This window comes from Ochlerotatus camptorhynchus, unplaced genomic scaffold, assembly GCF_037179485.1.
Source record: "Ochlerotatus camptorhynchus isolate MF236.1 unplaced genomic scaffold, CSIRO-AGI_Acam_v1.1 ptg000220l, whole genome shotgun sequence".
In the NCBI taxonomy this organism is placed as follows: Eukaryota; Metazoa; Arthropoda; class Insecta; order Diptera; family Culicidae; genus Ochlerotatus; species Ochlerotatus camptorhynchus.
The window spans coordinates 3006843-3026108 of record NW_027040710.1 but is presented as its reverse complement, the minus strand read 5'-3'; the positions used below and the strand labels follow the sequence as shown (position 1 = coordinate 3026108).

Sequence of the window (19266 nt, the reverse complement as noted above, 5' to 3'; positions counted from 1 at the left end):
GTCACGCCAAGAGTGAAGCCAAGTCTACCTATTGAACTGTCAAACCGGCTACCTATCGTGCAAAGTAATCAAACATTACGATGCTATGAAAGGTCCACGAAAGGTATTGCAATAATATATAAAATATGATCGAAGAAATGATCATATACACCCAGTGAGCATTAAATTTTCATATGATACGTTTGGTAACGATCAGTAATGAGAATTTCTACTATTTTTTGTTAAGATGATTGGACAAAATCACTGATTTAATGATTTACAACAGCCGCATTTTTTTTTTTGCTCGCTAAAAGTCATTTGAAGTTGATGTAGCAGTCCTCTGTTGCCAAGTGAAAAGAAAGGGAATCTTTCGAAAACCGTGATGCGAGTTCAACTGTTTTTCTCTTGGCGTGACGCATTATACACCGACTCTACCCAACACGACACGATCTTCAGCGCTAGAAACACTGGAATAAGAGACCAGCGGAGAAAAAAAACATGAATTCGGCAACAAGATAAACATCAAAGCAATCCTGGCATTTGTAACTGCTTGCGAGTGACTTCGCCAATGCACCGACGAGCGAGTTTGTTTACGTCTTGCCATTCATAAAATTTGAAGTTTTTTGTTTGAAAATGAGGTGTTTCCATAAGTTATGCTCGAACTCCGTAAAGGAAGCAGCAGAAAGTGGGATTTTCCCATCCTAGATTTTTCCGGTTCCCGAAGAAACGGGATTTGAAAGGCGAATAGCTGAGCTTTTGCAACTTGCCGATGGATTTTCAAGTGGCGGAAACAATACGGCTGTGTAGTGTAAGTTTTTTTTAAATTATGTATCTGGGATTGGCTCTAATTACGAGTCTAATTACTAATATAAATTTCAGCTCCATTTTGATCACAATGATCTATATTTTTCAAAAATTGGAGGTAAAGTTCTCAAGTAGCCGTCAGCGGTTCCTGGTCACCCGTTCGTTGTGCAAATGACTGATATAGTGCGACTTAATTCTGAAGAAAGTTACGATAGTAGTCTGTCTAATCGTGAAAATAATGCTTGTTTAATTTGAAACAAAACGCGCAGAAATCGTCGAAATAGGATTTCCTATAGCAACGATTTTGAAACATTTTGCCTCCAATGAAAAAAAAATAGTACAATCTTCTTTCGTTGTTGCAGTAATATCGTTCATTTACGTCGTTCAAATTGCTGGTTCGATGTCCAAAAGTGCAACGAGTGATCCTGTTGAGGACAGAAACGAAGTACAGATACTTGAAATCCAACGGTGGAATTTTACGGAGGTGTGCAATGCCGACGAGGTTATGCGTAGTGATCCTGAGCCGTTGGTTGAGGAAATTCAATCAATGAAGTCCACTAATCTCGAAAATTACGCATTGAGTTTGGGCTTTACTCAAAGTCGAAATCGACTTACGGGGGGTTTAACTGTTTGCGTGATTACCTCTCACCCCAGCAGGCCTGGGTTCAATCCCACTCGGCGCCGCCGGGATGTTCTGAGGCATAACATCTCTGATCACGCCTTCCTTCGGATGGGAAGTAAAGCCGTTGGTCCCCGGTTCATGAGTTGATGGGTCGATAGGTAGGGTCCAGGTGTGGGAGCTGCCTTCCTGGCACGTCGGTAGCATTGGTGCTCAGCACGGAAAACAAGATCGACGGAAAAAAACAAACCAAAGAAAAAAAAAATAAATAACAGTGTCTCCGCTGGTCTCTTATTCCAGTGTTTCTATTCAGCGCTATATTTGTGTAAAATGAAAATAATCATTTTGCATTTGATACTCAAAATCATCCCTGCCAAGATGAAGACAAATATTAATGAACATGCAGCCACGAATAAAGAAAAGCAAATGTTGACTTCGATACTCAGAGTTTGCCTTGATCAAGGGAATGCTGTTATGTCTAAAGAGCCTAAAATTTATAAATTCAGGATCTTTAGTTATGTTATGTTATGTCAAAATTCTAATTCATGCAAGTCAAAATTCTAATTCATGCAGGTAGTTGGTCTATCTGTTAAGGTTGTCTTCATTTTCAGCGTGTAGATTGTAGATGAAATGATTGGGATCTAGGCGCTTAATACAAAGGTGACACACAAGGAAGTAGTGTTAGTTTGTTTACTAAAATGAACTATGCCCATTTTGTTATGGCAAGTTTTGCTATAAGAAATGCTCCTCGTATTTATTAGCAAATTCACATCAAAGATTGATTTATTTGGGTAGGAAATCAGTTTGGCACGGCATTTGTGACCAGCATACACCTTCCGGTCGTATGAAACAGGTAAAAAACTGTCCAAATACGCCCATATTTTTTTTTTAATTTGTGTATGGCAAAATAGTGAACTTTTCGTGAACATTAACGGCAAAGAACTCACCAACACTGGGAGACCGTGAGCTCCTGCCCACCTGTCATAAAACCTTCTTGGGTTGGGATACCTTCGATCATGTAGTTCGTCGTCCTTGGGTGACCTTGTCGCATCGCCGAACCAGCCGTTTGCTGTTGGGTGTACTTCGCTGGCACTGGCTGAGCAATCACTTGGAATTCTGGATTACATCGCTCTTGGAACTTCTTGGGGACACAATTCACATTTACATATGAGTTACAATTGACTACACTTTATTTAAACGAAGTTACAAGACATACTTAGTTTAAACAATTTCACATCGAACATTTATTCAACGAGATACGTGCGGAGTTTCACCCTCCGTTGACCGTTTGCTAGCTGTGTTAGAAGCAGGCTGAATTTTCCGTGTTGATCGTGTCGTTGGTTCTCGGTTCTCTTCTTCATCAGTAGTGATATGGGTTGATGCGAAATCATTCCAACCGATGGTTCTCGCCTTACTCCGACATGGCTCCTCAAGCGATACAGTGCGATCACGTGACCTGGTTGCATCCATGAGTATCACCTTAAGGGGTCCCGTTACGTGGGTAGATCACCTTTACGTGGTATTTTTTGAATGTAAGATCTACCACCGATCCCTAGTCCTGAAAACATCAAACTACGGGAACAGGATTTTTCAGTAATCAAAGGAACACGTCTTAAAGGGTGATACGGTCAAAATTTGGTCAATATCAACTTGACGTATTCCTTTCAATTTTGCATTTAAAAAACCTGAACACCCCTCATTTTGAAGGTGTGTGTGTGTGTAGAATGTTGCTCCTATTTTGATTTTGGAATTCACTCTTCAGTTGTCAAAATGCCGTCCAAGCAAGAAGAGCAGCGTATCAAAATGTTGCTCGCGCATCGCGAAAATCCGAGCTACTCGCACGCAAAGTTGGCAAAATCGCTAAAAATTGCCAAATCAACCGTTACAAATGTAATTAAAGTGTTTGGGGAACGTTTGTCGACAGCCAGGAAGTCTGGATCGGGGGGAAATCGAAAACCGGAAGCCACTGAGACGACAAAGAGAGTTGCCGGTAGTTTCAAGCGAAACCCTAACCTCTCTCTCCGAGATGCCGCAAATAAGCTGGGTGTATCGTCTACAACCGTGCATCGAGCCAAAAAACGAGCCGGACTATCGACTTACAAGAAGGTAGTGACTCCAAATCGCGATGATAAACAAAATACGACGGCCAAAGCGCGATCCCGGAGGCTGTACACGACGATGCTGACGAAGTTTGACTGCGTGGTAATGGACGACGAAACCTACGTCAAAGCCGACTACAAGCAGCTTCCGGGACAGGAGTTTTATACGGCAAAAGGAAGGGGAAAGGTAGCAGATGTTTTCAAGCACATGAAACTGTCAAAGTTCGCAAAGAAATATCTGGTTTGGCAAGCCATCTGTACCTGTGGCTTGAAAAGCAGCATTTTCATAGCTTCCGGGACTGTCAACCAAGAAATTTACGTGAAAGAGTGTTTGAATAAACGTCTGCTGCCTTTCCTGAAGAAACACGGTTGTTCCGTACTGTTTTGGCCGGATTTGGCATCTTGCCATTACGGTAAAAAGGCCATGGAGTGGTACGCCGCCAACAACGTGCAGGTGGTTCCCAAGGACAAGAACCCTCCCAACACGCCAGAGCTCCGCCCAATTGAGAAATACTGGGCTATTGTCAAGCGGAACCTAAAGAAGACCAAAAAAACTGCTAAGGGCGAGCAGCAGTTCAAGGCAAACTGGCTTTCTGCGGCGAAGAAGGTGGACAAGGTGGCTGTACAAAATCTGATGGCAGGGGTCAAGCGTAAGGCCCGGCAATTCGGATTTGGAAAAGCGGAAGCCTGACTGAATATTTTTCCTGAATTTTATACTAATTGAACTTGAAAAAGAAATTTAATTTGATTTTTTAAATAAACGATTTCACCGATTTACACGCGTTTTCCCTTGACCAAATTTTGACCGTATCACCCTTTAGTCCTTTTTTATTTGTTTGCCTTATGTAAGTGACAAGACTCGGCTTTGGCCATCGAGGATGATCTTGAAACAAGGAAAACATTAGTTAGTTAGTCTTAATCTATGTCATTCCTAATCTTCTATTCGTTGTTCTGCAGTTTGAAGTGGTTAAGACTAGGGATATGATGCATGGTTATTATCGGTGTTATTGAATAATTGTGTTGCTAAACAATCCAATTTTGACTCACAAAGGGGCGTGCCTTTGAAGGGTGCTCTCACTCTTTGAAGGGTTTAAATAGCGGGACCTTTCAATTAGAATCGATTCCTTGTGATGAAGGCTAGAAGGACAACTGTATCAAATTCGAATACTTCAGCATTTCTCAATAGTGATGCACTAAGGACACGGTATATACTACAATAGATCAAATTACTGGCCGCAGTGGTTTTATGTTCCGTACAGAGGAAAAAAATCATCTTAAGGGAAAGCTCACCTCCCAAAAAAGATATATTTCTTTCTGAAAAAAAAAAATCTAATTTAAAAACAGTTGTTCTATGTCATCATGTCACAAAGTTGGACTCAAAAAACTTCAAAAATCTGTAAAACTGACCTTTAGATTTTGTTTATGGTTGATTTTTTTTTCATGATGAGATAAAAAAACATATTTTTGCACGTTAATTTTCTCATGAATCTAAGAGAAAACCCATTTTTTTTTGATTTTTGATATTTTAAGAATAATTAAATCGTGCTAGTTTTTTTTATTAGGCTGCCAGCTTCCCCTTAAGTTACATTGCTATCATTCGTTAATTTATTAATAAAAATAAAAGAAAATCATTATGGACACACCGAAAGGAATGCTCACACAACTCTCTCTCCCTCTCTCTTGTACCAAATATTTTTGAATAGCATCATGGTATACAGTGATATAGAACACAAAACATTACTCGTTCTCTGAGAGAACGAGAGTAAAACTAACATCACCTCGACATGGTGGCTACATCGATATACACCAACCGAAGCATGAATCATCATAGTAGAGATAGTATTTTGAGATTTTTTTTATTTGTATGCGCTTGCCGGTTTCCCTATCAAGGTTGTTCTTATCGAAAAAAAAAACAAACAAACAGAAGTGAAGTATATATTTAGTGGACAATGATTGATTTCAAATTCGCCAGGACATTTCGGAGTTTAATAAATGAATTACTTTGTTATACTTTTATAATTCACACTACTGATCCTGAAATTAAAACATGAAATGAATGAACAAACTTAAATTAACTTTACTGACCGCGGTCTCACTGTAAACAACCATCAACTTGGCTTCTGGTGGCCTACCGAAAGGCGCATCCCGATGTTTATTCACTTCAACTCACAGTCGGCCATCTCTTCAGGAACTTCAAACTTGGTTATGGGCGACTTGTACAGGGGACTCGTCATTTCGTAGGCGGTTTCGTTCTGTTGCTCCTTTTCAAACTGCTGGTACATCCGTTGATCTTCGAGAAAGATTTTCACTTTGAAAACGGCCAAAATCACCAGTCCCAGCAACAGGGTCAGTCCTGCTATGTACATAAATGCAGCCGTCATGTTGACCCGAGTACAGTCCTGAGTTATGATTTTCAGCAAGGTTTGGCGATCTTCCAGCTCGTAGGTGTACTTGAAATCGCAGGTCATACCGTCGTTCGTTATACGGGTCGTACAGTTGAGGGAATCTGAAAACAAAGTGATTATTCGCAAATGGTGGCCATTATGTGCGGTCATTTATGGAGACTTGCCATCCAATGTTTCATAAAATTTTACTGTGTAGAGTCCCAGCTTTGATTTGCATTGATCCTCGATGGAATCGCATTCTTTGCCTAGCTTTTTGTGAATGGCACAGCGGGCGCACTCTTCGTAGAACGAGCAAAGTTCCGACTCGGATCCGGCCGTTACTTCACAGTAGGGGCCAAAGTACGACTCGCTGCAGCTGCATTTTCCACAAGTGCATTCACCTCGGCCCGAGCAGAGTTCATTGTTGAGCGGAGCTTGGCAAGTGGTTTGATCCGTCGAACAGTCACAATCGTCCCCGGACCATCCCGGGTGACATTTGCAGGCACCGCAGTCGCATTCTCCGTGATTGGTGCAGAGCATGCCAAACAATCTGGAATTTAGAAATGTAATAATTTTCATCTGTCATTTGCTAATTTAGCCATAATAAATCATACGGAATACATTCCGTGCACTCGCAGTGCGGCCCATCGTATCCAGGATTGCAAAGACACTGTCCACACATGCATTCTCCTCTGTCAGAGCATATGGCTCCCACTTCATCGAGTTCATTTTCCGCTCGACATTGATTCAACAGATCGGTGCTGCTCTCGAAATTCTGAAGGTTACACTCGCATGCTTTACCAATCCTGTAAAGTATTAAGATTCAGGTTCAATTTCTGTTTCATTTTGACACCACCACTAAATTAATGTACCATCCCGGCCGACACTGGCACGTGCCACACGAGTATTCTCCATTTCCGAAGCAAACTTCACTATTCGGAATCGGTGTGTTCTCCAGCTCGCACTGGCAAGCCTGCCTTATGTTGATCTCCAATTCAACGCCCTCATTGCTGATCAACGTTTCCTCAATCTTAACCGTCAGATTCGACACCAACCCAACCGGATAGTTCAATAGCCGCACCTCCACGAAGAAGTCGTACTTCTTCCCTATTTCAATATTGTCGCACTTGCTCGTCGGCTGCGGTGTCTTGTAGATCCCACCGCAATCGGTTGTATAGGAAATCTGAATATAGCTAGGAGCATTATCCGTGAATTCAACCCTCCTCACAAAGTCCCTGTAACCCGTATTGACCAGCTGCAAGATATTCGACGAATCATCCTGCAACAGCCCAACGCTGGTGAACTCCGACATCAGTTCCCTCATCGACCTATAGTAGTCGGTCAGTTCATCGGTCACAGCAAAGATCACCGCCGTTTTCGATTTCCCCAGTACTCTGTATATTTCCTCCAGTGAAGGATAATCATACTCCAACGACCCCGTGTACTCCCCATCCTCGGACAGATGACACTGCTTATCGTTTCTCTCTGTTATCCCAGCTAACAGTCCATCCCCAGCCATGTGCATAAACCCATTCGTAGCCAAAACGACAATCTTCCTGGTGTTCACTCCCCATCCGATTCGATCGTCACAAACCAGCACCTGCATCAGGGCATCCAAACCTCCCTCCAGATTGTCCAAATTTGCCGAAACGCTGCTGGTTTTCAACTTTTCAATGAACCCATCGATGTTCTGCGTGATCTCAAGACGATGCCGAAAACCGTACGTTGGTTCACAAACCTCTCGCTCCGTACTGCAGGGGTTCTGCACTCGATCCTCTTCGGTCTGGATGAACGGCATGATGGGTTTGTCGATGAAACTTCCAAATCCCAAGCGATAATTTTCCGTCAAGTTAGCCAAGGCTTTCGCCAGCTGATCACCCATGTTGATCAAGGTGTCACGATCGTCCTTCATGGACCAGGTCAGGTCCATCAGGTAGTACAGATCCAGGGGATAGTTCTTGGCCGGTTTGTAGGTGAACTTGAACGTTTGAGGTTCCACTGAAATGTTGAGGAAAATTTTAAAAACGTGAGGATAAAATCCTCAATCAAAAGATTACGCTTTTCGAGTTCAATCCTGATGCGCTGTGGACTGATTTGGGTCACCTCGAGCTTTTCTCGATCATAGTCCCGGAGGGGTCGATTTTGGACAACCAACAGCCGGTTGAAGTTGGTGTTTGTTTCGATTTTGCTCTCACTGCAATTGGACGTTTTCAGTTCATCGAATGTCATGCAGCGGTACTTGTACATGCCGTAATTCTAGGGTAGAAATAGTTGCAATCAGATTAGTTTATAATTACGCATAGAGTTTGGTACAGAAAGGAACAGCGAAGACAACAAATCAAGAAGACTGGCAACTTTGCCAGAATCCAAGCGACAGATACAATGGCGCTGCGCTTGAGTGAAGGTGGAAGCAACGCATAGACAAATGAGCAAATACACAAACCCTTCTTATGAGGATGTAATCTTTGCTATCAAATTCGTTCGAAACATTTACCTTTGAGCGGCAGATGACGCGATTGTACCTGTCGCATAGCGTTCGTATGAGAAAATGGAAGAGTTGCCAGTCTTCTTGATTTGTTGTCTTCTGTATTAGCCAGTCTTGCAATTCATTAATGGAGCTGCTCTGAAGTTCTGAGATCTTCCTTTAAGTGCTTTACTTTACTTAAGGCCTGAAAATAATGAAATTACCCATAAATGTCAAAACTTCTCTGAAGTTCTTAGGGATTCCCTGAAGATTTCTCTCAAGCGGTGGTGTAGCGGTAAGCGTGACTGCTTCTCACTCCAAAAGGCCTTGTTTCAATCCCAGCCGGCGCCATCGGGATTTTCTGAGGCATAAAATATCTGATCACGGTTTCCTTCGGAAGGGAAGTGAAGCCGTTGATTCTCGGTTCATGAGTTGATGGGTCGATAGGTAGTGTCCAGGAGTGGGAGCTGCCTCCCTGGCGTCAGTAGTATCGGTACTCAGAACGGAGAACAAGATCGACGGAAAACAAATCACGGAAAAAATAATAAAGTTTTCGTAAATACTCCGTGTTTTAAAGTAATTTCCATGAAGTTAATTGAACACCTTGAGGTTCACTGATTTTCCCTAATGTTCTTAAAACTACCCTGAAGCTCTCGCAATTCACTTGAAGTTTTTTCTACTGTCCTGAAACAAATGGAACTGTTCTAAAAATCTTAAAACTTCCCTGAAAATATCTGGAATTATGAAAAGTTGCCTTGTCTTGCATTTATCGAAACTTCACACGTCTATAAACTTCCCCAAAAGTATGGACATTTCCTGATGAAACTATTGGGACTGCCCTTGAGCAATTCTGAAAATCTTAAGACGTAGCTTCTCTGAGGTTCTTGACTTTCCTTAATGTCTCTGGATATCCCTGAGACTATTAGACCTTTTCAAATTTCCTGCAGTTTTACAAAAGCTCATTTGATTTTCTTCATCAATGACACTATTTCACATCGCATAGAATCATCAGAATTACTCTCAAAATTAAACTTTTACATACCCTGTCGGCATCTTACAAAACAAGGAAATTATCCTTAAAAAATCACACAGAACAAATTACGCAAAAAATTGCCCCATCAATCGAATAATGCGACAGTTTAATCTACACTGCGAAGTCATTAGCATCACTATGTAAAAAGAATAAATTAAAATCCGATTAAAACTAATTGGAAATAATGCATAGCATGTAAGTAAAACATTGTAACCATTGAATGTAGTCTACTTTTGCTTGACGAAATAAACAAACTAAGAAGTTCTTGAAGCTTCTCTGAAGTGTGCTAATTTTTAAGAAGGGATCAGAGCCTCTATTATGATTTCGCAGTCTGTTCATGAAGCTTCCCTGAAATGCTCAACATCTTTATCTTGTGACGTTTCCGATTTTTCAATACCTTGTTCTCTAAAGTTTCCTGATGCTTTCTGGACTGTATTTAATATTTGGAGCTTCTATTTTAAAGGGCTTAGTGGAAATGTCTTAAGATTCTCGAAATGTATCTGAAGCACTCAGAACTTCCCTAAAGTTTCCTAACTATTCCTGATTCCCCCGGAACTACTATGAAGTTCTCAGAACAGCCCCAACGTTCGTGTAACTTCCATTAAGATCGTTAAACTCAACGAAGGTTTTCACAATCTCTGTAAATTTTCTGCAGTTTTCCTGAATTGCATGCAACTGTTATGAAGCTCTTTAATCTTTACTAATGTTCTCCAAATTTTCCTGAAATCCATGGAACCTAACATAAAGGATCTTCAGACTTCCCTGAAGTTCAGAACAACCCTGAAGTTTTCGTAACTTCCTTGAAATTCTTGGATTTTCATGAAGTTCTCAGAACTTCTTGAAGATAATTTTTCTGATGTTAATGCAACTAGGGAAAGTGTGCTCCAATTTATGGCCCCTGGGCCTAAATGATATTTTAAATAATTCTTCATGGATTTATTTGCGTATGGTAAAATATATGTATTAAACTTATATGGAAATAAATCGTGTAAATTTCCTGAAATTTTTATAAGTTAATCAAACGACTCTGAAGTTATCAAACATTTCCAGAAGTTTTCAGTCTTCCCTAAAGTTTCCACAATTTTTCAGATGTTCATGGAACTACCCTAAAGTTATCTGGAGTATTTCGGAACTGTCCTGAAGTTGTCGGAACTAACCCATAAATATCCTAAAATTTCCCCAAGGTTCTGGACTTTCATATACTGCCGTTATACGCATAATTGTCACATGTTCTATATAATCATTACGGACCGGGGGACACTAGATCTGTATTTCTGCAACCATTTAGTTTTGATAAAATAAACAAAATAATCGGTTTTCGGAGCTGGTTACTCATAGAGTCACCATGAGTAAGCACAATGGTCGAGGAATGGGAGAAAACTGAATCATCTTGGGATATCCGTCTCCTCTACGATATCTCATAACGCTTGAGTGGAGCAAGGATAAACACGACTGGGAAGTTGCTTACCGACCATCTTAAACTTTTGTTTGAGCACTTTAAACAAGTTCTTAAAGTTTCAATGACCAACCAGCCATCAACATATTGACATGATCCGCCAAAGGTAAGGTATTTTAGCATTCCAATTTCCACTGGGTGCTCTTGAAGTGGAGAAATATTGCTACGCCCTTGGTGATAAAACAAACGCTAGACACAAATTTCACAGAATTATTGCGCATTTCAAGAAATTTGTCATTTATAAGTTGTGCGAAAATGCTTACAAAACTACGAGTTTACGTTAAATATTTTTGGTGCCTTCGGAGCACTTGTTCCTTAGCCTTGACAGAAAATATCAGGAAATTCATAGAAGTTTTAATCATTCAGCGAACTCCAAACAAAATCAAGAAAGTTCCGAGCTGTTTAGATTAATCTAGAATTCTTCAGTGATGTTCCAAGTACTTTAGTGAATAACTAAAACGTTCAGAGAAGTTTCAAAACCTTCAAGATAGTTCCAAGAACTACTGTGAAAGATTAAAGATCTTTAAGGGATGGTTCCGAGAAATTCAGATCTATGATTTAGGAAATTTTCATGAACTTAGATGAAGATTAGAGAACATCACGACTGTTCCATCAACTTCAAGAAAATTCCAGGAACTTTACAAGACCTTAAAAAAAAACTTCAGAATAGGGGCGATTCAAATATGACATCCACTTCTATTTTGTATCCCTTCCCCCTCCCTACGTTTTTTCCCATACCTACTACCGAGTGGTCGTCATATTGGAATCGTCCCTAAGTTCAAAGATCTTTAGGACAATTTAGAGTGCTTGGGGGAAGGTTTTGTGAATTTCATGACAATTTCACGAACATCCATAAAATTGTGAAAACTTGAGGGAAGTTACAAACACTTCGGTAAAGTTCTGAGAACTTCAGCACCAGTTCGATTAACTTCATAATAATTGCAAGAACTTTACAGATGTTCCAAGAACAAAGTACAGATTATTTTATAGAACTTAAGACATGAACGTCAGAAAAACTGCGGGAACTTAAATGAAATGTTTTGGAAAATTTTGAGAACTTTATGTTAATTCCATTAACATCAGAAAAATTGCGACAACCTTCAGGAAGATCAGAGAATTTCATTGAAATTCCAAGAATTTAAATGAAATCCCGTAAACATCAAGACCGTCCAGAACGTTCAGAACAACATGGATGTTTTAAGATCTTTAGGGTAGATTCCGGTTACTTCAGGGCAGTTCCATAGATTTCAGGAAAGAGTGTGAAGATCCAAGAGCTTCAGAGCATTTCTATTAAATACAAGAAAATTGCTCATACTCCAGCAGCTTCCGCTGCAAAAACTTCAGTTGAGTTTAAAGATCTTAAGGGAAGTTACGTAGCTTCGGGAAGTTCTGACAATTCAAAGCAGTTTAATTATAATCAGGAGAATCAAAATATATCACAATATTGTTCCACGGCAAAGTTTGAGTAGTAGAAAAAATCATTTTGAACAGCTCAAACGATGTAATCCAGTTCGAAAAGTGTTCCAAGGAATCGAAGTCTGTATACAGTTCTAAATGAATTCTCTGGAAAATGACATGGGAATTCTAAGAAGAATTGTGGCTGAACCGAATTCTAATGCAATTCTCAAGAAGAATTCTCTGCTCTATTCGCTGCTTTCTTGCGATTTTAACGTTGTGTTTTTCACAGAAACGTGGCTTCTTACTGACATAGCGAATGCTCAACTGTCAAGAAACTACACTATCTACCGCTGTGACCGGAATTCCCGCAACAGTGTACTACGAAGTGGTGGTGGTGTCTTAATTGCCGTGAATTCAGTGCTGAATTTTAAAGCCATGCGAATCTCGAACAAATTGCTATACAAGTTATATTATCACATCAATCGCTTTTCCTGTGTTGCATTTACATTCGTCCCAGTAGCCAACTCGACACTTATACCAAGCACGCCGACTCCGTACAACAGCTTCTTGAAATGGTTAGCCCTCATGATACGACTATAGCTATGGGTGATTACAACCTGCGGAACCTAGCTTGCGACTTGTATTAGGATGTCCAAGGACCTCTCAATACTTCATCTGAACAGGAACATGCTGAAGTCGAGCCCTTACTGGCTGCAGGACTTGAGCAAATCTGGTCAACGCGAATGGTAAACTTCTCGACCTGCTGCTCGTCAATGATTCAGATCCTATTGAGCTGTTTGAACCACCATCTGCCATTTTGAAAGTTGATCGCCATCATAAGTCGTTAGTTTTGAAAGTTGATATCCGTTCGATCGACCATCGGTCATCGTATCCAGTAGCACGCAGTGAGTACAATTTCGCACGGTGTGATTTCGATGCTATTAATGAGAGGATCTCAGCGTTGGATTGGGTGCAATCACTTAACTTACCTACCATTGATGCCGCCGTGTCCTTATTATGTGACAATATTTATCAAGTAATCCATGATACTGTTCCGGTAAAGGCTCTTAGACATTCTATGCATTTCCAACAACTGTGGTGGAATCCGGAATTGCGTAATCTACGTAACCGTCTGCGTAAAGCCCGTAAACGTTACTTTCGCTCCAGGACTGCTAAAAACAAGTATGGTGCGCAGCTACAACCTTTTGCATGAAGATCAGCTGGTATTCCGGCAGACGTCACCTACTGTAATCGAAGCTCCTCCACCGACGCCACTTCTGCAAACCTCTTCGCTGATTTCTTCCGAAGCGTTTTCGAACTCGATTAAACTATTCCGCAGCAGCAGTACATCAACCAGTTACCGAACTACAGCCAAATTTTGCTCGTTGGGCTATGTTTAGGTGGGCTACGTTTTAGTTGGGCTCCCGTTAGTTGAGCTGTAACCCACCTAAATCGTCAAACGTCATTTTGACAGTGCTATTTCTTTTTCGAGGGGCACATGTATAAACAATTTGGATAGTTGCTAAAAGATTGTGATGATAATATACAATCGGTGTATCCCTCAAACAATTTTCAGCTTGACAGCTCAGCCCAACGAACGAAAGCCTTTCACTAAGTGGGCTACAGGTTTAGCCCAACGAGCGAAAGTTGACTGTACAACATCCGTCTGCAGCAGCTTAACTTCAGCCATGACGCTATTTTCAAAGCCTTTTGCATCAAAAGGCCCAAATCCAGATCATATTCCACTGTCTTTCATCCAGAATTGTGCAGCATCGTTGGCATCTTCAATCGTTCACTCCTGGATGGCGTTTTACCAGATTGCTGGAAGCTTGCATCAATCACACCGATCTTTAAGCCAGGAAACATTCACAGCGTGGGAAACTACCGACCTATCTCGATCCTTAGTTGTTTGGCCAAAGTTATCGAAAGTCTTCTGCATGACAAGTTGTATCCAGCTGTGCAATCTATAATCTTGGAGTTCCATTCATGAAAAAGCGCTCGACGATCTCCAACTTGATGTCCTACACCAACACTCTTATTGGTAGCATAGAAAAGCGTCAGCAAGTAGACGCCGTTGACTTCTCTAAGGTTTTCGACAAAGTCCCTCATGTCCTCGCTATTGCATAGCTGAGCCGCCTTGGTCTTCCGACGTGGGTTGTTCGTTTGTAAAATCATATATATCCTCCAGGAAGGCCTTCGTTAAGGTTCATGATGCTAGATTCGATGTGTATCAAACCATCGGGAGTTTCAGTAGGGAGCCACTTAGGACATCTTATTTTCGTTTTATTTATTAACGACGTGTGTGGCCACTTAAGGTTCTACAAAGTGTAAGAAAATTTGTATCATTCTTCTTTTTGAAATATCATTCAATCATTATCATTAGTGCTGATGCAAATTTTGTAATTTTCAGTCCACAGCAGTGCTGCAAAATCTCGACAGTACACGGTGATATTGACAATTCTGCTTTGGTCACTCATTTGAGCTAACAGTCATAGTCAAGGCAAACCATGTCAATTGTCAATGACAATGGTGTCAATGACGAACATGTGCAGATTTGTTTATTAGCTAAATTTGTAACGAAATTAAATAACTTGAGCAAAACAATTACATGGAACCATTTTAATGAACAAGTATCTACGTCCTGAGCTACTTTGATAACAATAATGTGACACAGAATGTACTAAATTACACTTTTTGTTACCAGGTGAATCTTTGTCATTGACGAAAAAATGAATGAGATTTTGACGAAGGTTTTTTTTGAGGATTAAGTCTGTCAGTGACTATGTGACGAACAATTTTGTCAATATCGCGCAAAAGTCTGTCAATGACAATGACAAACCTCAGCACTGGTCCACAGTGCTCAAACGGTTTCAAATTGTGTCCTGATTATCCTCCCGAAATTTGAACTCCTTTAGTAAGAACCTTACTTACACAATATGGAAATTACTATAGGGAAACCATCATTTCGGTTAATATCTATCTCAAAATTCACCAGTTCACTCTACTTTATAAAATTAAAGCTGACCTTGTTGAGAATTTTCTCAGCTACAACTTTGTTGAAGACTAGTTTTCGATCAAATGTAAGGAACAAAAATAAGTAATGATTCAAATCACTGGTGTCTTATGATTATGCTCACTCAACTGTTCAGTAGGCAACATTGGTGTTTATGGCGCGTAGAATAGAGGACAAAATCATGGATACTATGTCACACTGCAGAATACAGTGTTGCCTACAATACAGTTGCTTAATCTTGCCATAAGATTAGCAACCTCTTAAACAATTAATAACTATTTAATTTGACGTTTGGTTGAAAAACGATTTTCTGCAAAGTTGTTGCTGATAAAAATTCCCATACGAATAGCAATAGAATTTGTTAATAGTACAATATGTAAAAAAGCTAGAAGACAATGAACAAAATGTTTGGTTTTCCCGTAGTAATTTCCATATAAACATCAAATATGTTTGTGCCAAGTCAGTTTCTTATCAAATGAGTTTAAACTTTCGGAGGCTAATCAGGACCCGATTTGAAATGGTTTAAAAAATTTAAGTTATGCATCAGTCTAGTACCGAAAATTTACGACATGTATTTCATGTTTTTAGAAAGAACATTTCCTGGATAAAACACATTCACTGTATTTACTAACTTGTATACTTCGAAGCATAGCAAAATTACACGCAATTGAATACACGAACAATCGAACTCAAAACAACTGCTTCAAGATACTCTTGGTGAACAAAATTGATCACCTAGAAAACCACTTCAACTTTACTGCGTTGCTAGAAATCGTGAAAGTATCAATGAAAAAGCGTTGCCAGATGTATTTCCTCTAGCAATAAATTTAAGTTTATTAAAAACAAGTACTTGTGAACGTTGACTCATTAGCATAGATGCGTGGATGTATTTTATGGTGAATAAATATGAGAAACTGAATAAATAATCCAAAACGAGCATTTTAGGCATTTTACCGGTCCAATTAAAAAAGTCACAGAAGATTGAATTGAACACTAACAGGAAAGTTGACAGCAGTGCACACAACGTATCATTCCCTTTCCCTCTCATGGCGGTAATCTCCAACTCGGATCAACTTTCAATACCGGCCCTGATTGAAGGATCTGGCCAAATGTTTATTAGGGATCGTATTGATTAACATCGACATCACAACAACCTGACATTCGGGTTCAGGGTTTAATCAGAGGATAATACGGGTTGGAGCTTCCCGAGCAGGAACGAATATCTCGATACCTTAAATTGGTATGGATGAGCCTGACATAAGACCAAAAAATAATACCAAAAAAATGTTCCCACAATACCATTCCAATACCAAATTATGATAATGCAATACCAAAAAAATACCACCCAGGTATTCTTTTGGTATCCAAATATCAATGTTTGGTATTTTGCATGTAATTGTTTGGTATTATTCTTTGGTATTTTACCTCTTATGTCATGCTGATCAATACCAAATTTTGGTATCAGATCAGAATTAGGTATTCATTAGTTACTTTCTCCTGCTCGGGTTACCACCATCAGGAGTGTACTCGCAATTTCTCACTGCGCGGTCTGGAAATGTCAATGTTTGGCCTATAACATCCTTATGCACTAAGTAGTGTGACGTCACATTTGCTGTTGTATTGAAATGAAGGAAGAAAAGAGATGGTTAAACTTTCCTCAACATACCAGTTGATATTTGTGTGTTTTGGCGTGGTGAAATGCACTGGACTGAATTTTACATTTAGAAAATGATGATCGAAGAATATTTCAAAAAGAAGAAAAAACAAATTTATTTACCCATTGCAGAACCTTAAGTTCCTGTAAGTTGTTATATGCTGATGATTTGAAAGCCTACCGTGTGATCAAATCGATCACACATGTTGAATTACCCGAGCAGGAAAAAATAACTTATTGATACCAAATTCAGGTATGAAAATAGCATAACTGGCAACCTAAATATGGTATTAGTGAGGCTTACATAAGAGGTAAAATACCAAAAATAACACCAAAAAAACATTCTAGGAATAACGAACTAATAAGTAATTTAGTTATTACAATAACAAACGGATAACAGACGCTTTTTAAGATGCCAGAATACCATAGTTTGTTATTTTGAAGGTCTTCTAATACCAATTCAATAACTCTTTTAGTTTTTATTGTCTAAAAACTGAAAGATCACATTTTGTTATTTTGGTATTCATTTGATATTTTACAAAATATTTCGGTAACTGAATTATATCAAAACAAGGTTTTATACCACAAGCATACCAAAATCTGCTGTCATACATAATTAAGATATTCATTTGTTATCGACTAGCTATCGGTTCCTGCTCGGGTAGGGCTGTCCAATGCATAGTATAAATAAAGTATTGAGCTGCCGGCCTCACCTCCGACCCCCGGGCCGTAGTGATGTTTTAAGTATGAATATTTTACTTTTAATTACGGTTAGCGAGTTTGCAGCCCATGTTAATGGGGTGTTTACATCTGTGCAGATTTCGAGGCAGATTTGCTAGCGCGAATGTACTAGTCAACTAGCACGAATTTCAGTTGCTCCTGAAATCTCATGCTGGTAGACGCTGATGCCCTGTTTACATTATGCTAGTGAGCTTTTTTGCTAGCAGCTAGCTCTAGTGAAATAGCATAAGTGTAAACACCCCATAATTGTTTATGAGAAAGCTAGGTGATACTGAGAGGCAAGCACATATCATCAGTAAGAGACGTGTGTGTGAGAAAATTTGCGAAAAAAATAAAGGCACCGGTGGGACTCGAACCCACAATTTCCATTCAGTACATGGATGGATTGCCAATTATGTTGAAATTAAATTATGTGTCCAACGACATTTTTTCAAGATTCCGTGTACGAAAGTAGTTAATGATCCAGAAATTTAGTTCGTATGCTTGGACATTTTTTAGCTCCCCATTTATTAAAAATGTTAACGATTCGGAGACATAAACTCATACAAAATTCTGGATATAAAAATCAATACCTCAACCTTGAACTTAAAGTTTTCTAGTGCTTTATGATTTACCACCACCCCGCTAATCTCCTACACACTTAGTTTTTTCTACCGAACTCGGCTGTGCAAATCTCGGCAAAAAAAGTTTCACTGAGATCTCAGCAAAAGTGACATTTGATTGCTGAGTCTCGGATAATGCTTAGCTGAATTTCAGCAAACAAATGAAATGTTTGCTGAGATCTCAGTGAAACTTTTTTTGCCGAGATTTGCACAGCCGAGTTCGGTAGAAAAAACTAAGTGTGTACATGATGCTATTGCGAAAGTTATATCTATATTTTCAAATATATGTTATGCCGCAAAAATTTGATTTTTATCATCAGCACTGGATTTGTCGCATAAATAAAATTACCCAATGAACTGTGTGAACCACATTCTTATCACCATCATCACCGTTTGTTTACCAACAAACCGGCATTTCGCACAGAATGTTTTCCCCCACATATATGTAACTCGGTTATCTAAGAGCAACCCTGCCGGCATCGATACCCTTATCAGCCGCCCCTTATCTACTTTCACCGCCATTTGTAAACTGATATGATTGCATTCTTTGCAGCTGTTAAACGCCTCTTCGAAGTCTGTTCTATTTCGTATTTAACTAATACATTGCATAATTATTACAACCGACGGAAATACTAACCTCATCCGTGCACCAAGCACAGGAGCGGTCAGCATCCAAACACTCGATGCACGTTTTCTGAAATAGGCACTTGGAGGGATCTGCAATGAAAAAGTACGGTGGATGATGCATTCCGGCCTAATAACTGCTATGAATCATCACTCACTTTGACCGTTCACATCGCGGATAACCGTCACGTATAGCACCAGAAATACAAAAATTAGTTCTTTAAACATATTTGAAAACACTAAACTGACTTAAAGGAATGAGATTTTACGCATTTCGAATAATTTATTAAAACTGGATCAACCGTCTCGCCGCAACAGAACCGAATCACCTAATGCTTCTGATAAGTTGGACATACTTATCAATATCCGAAGCCACCGCGCGCGTTAGGAGTGTGA

The 19266-nt window shown here is 39.7% G+C and overlaps 1 protein-coding gene across 1 annotated transcript; it reads right to left on the bottom strand.

Moving 5' to 3' along the window:
- Nucleotides 1–5591: 5591 nt before the first annotated feature.
- Itgbn (Integrin betanu subunit) lies at nt 5592–19137 on the bottom strand. Its single transcript, XM_065225012.1, has 7 exons — nt 19029–19137; nt 18884–18963; nt 7943–8141; nt 6758–7883; nt 6500–6691; nt 6071–6435; nt 5592–6007 (listed from the first exon to the last, which is right to left on the bottom strand). The coding sequence occupies exons 1-7, from the start codon at nt 19096–19098 to the stop codon at nt 5658–5660; spliced, it is 2382 nt and encodes a 793-aa protein (XP_065081084.1). The 5' UTR covers nt 19099–19137; the 3' UTR covers nt 5592–5657.
- Between the last annotated feature and the right edge of the window lie 129 nt (nt 19138–19266).

Bases quoted from the DNA above. Each gene is read 5' to 3' on its own strand.
- Itgbn (XM_065225012.1), bottom strand. From the start codon at position 19,098: ATGTTTAAAGAACTAATTTTTGTATTTCTGGTGCTATACGTGACGGTT. The intron at 18,964-19,028 runs GTGAGTGATGAT...TTTTCATTGCAG, and splicing joins CCGCGATGTGAACGGTCAAA to ATCCCTCCAAGTGCCTATTT. The intron at 8,142-18,883 runs GTTAGTATTTCC...TTTCTACCCTAG, and splicing joins GTGCTTGGTGCACGGATGAG to AATTACGGCATGTACAAGTA.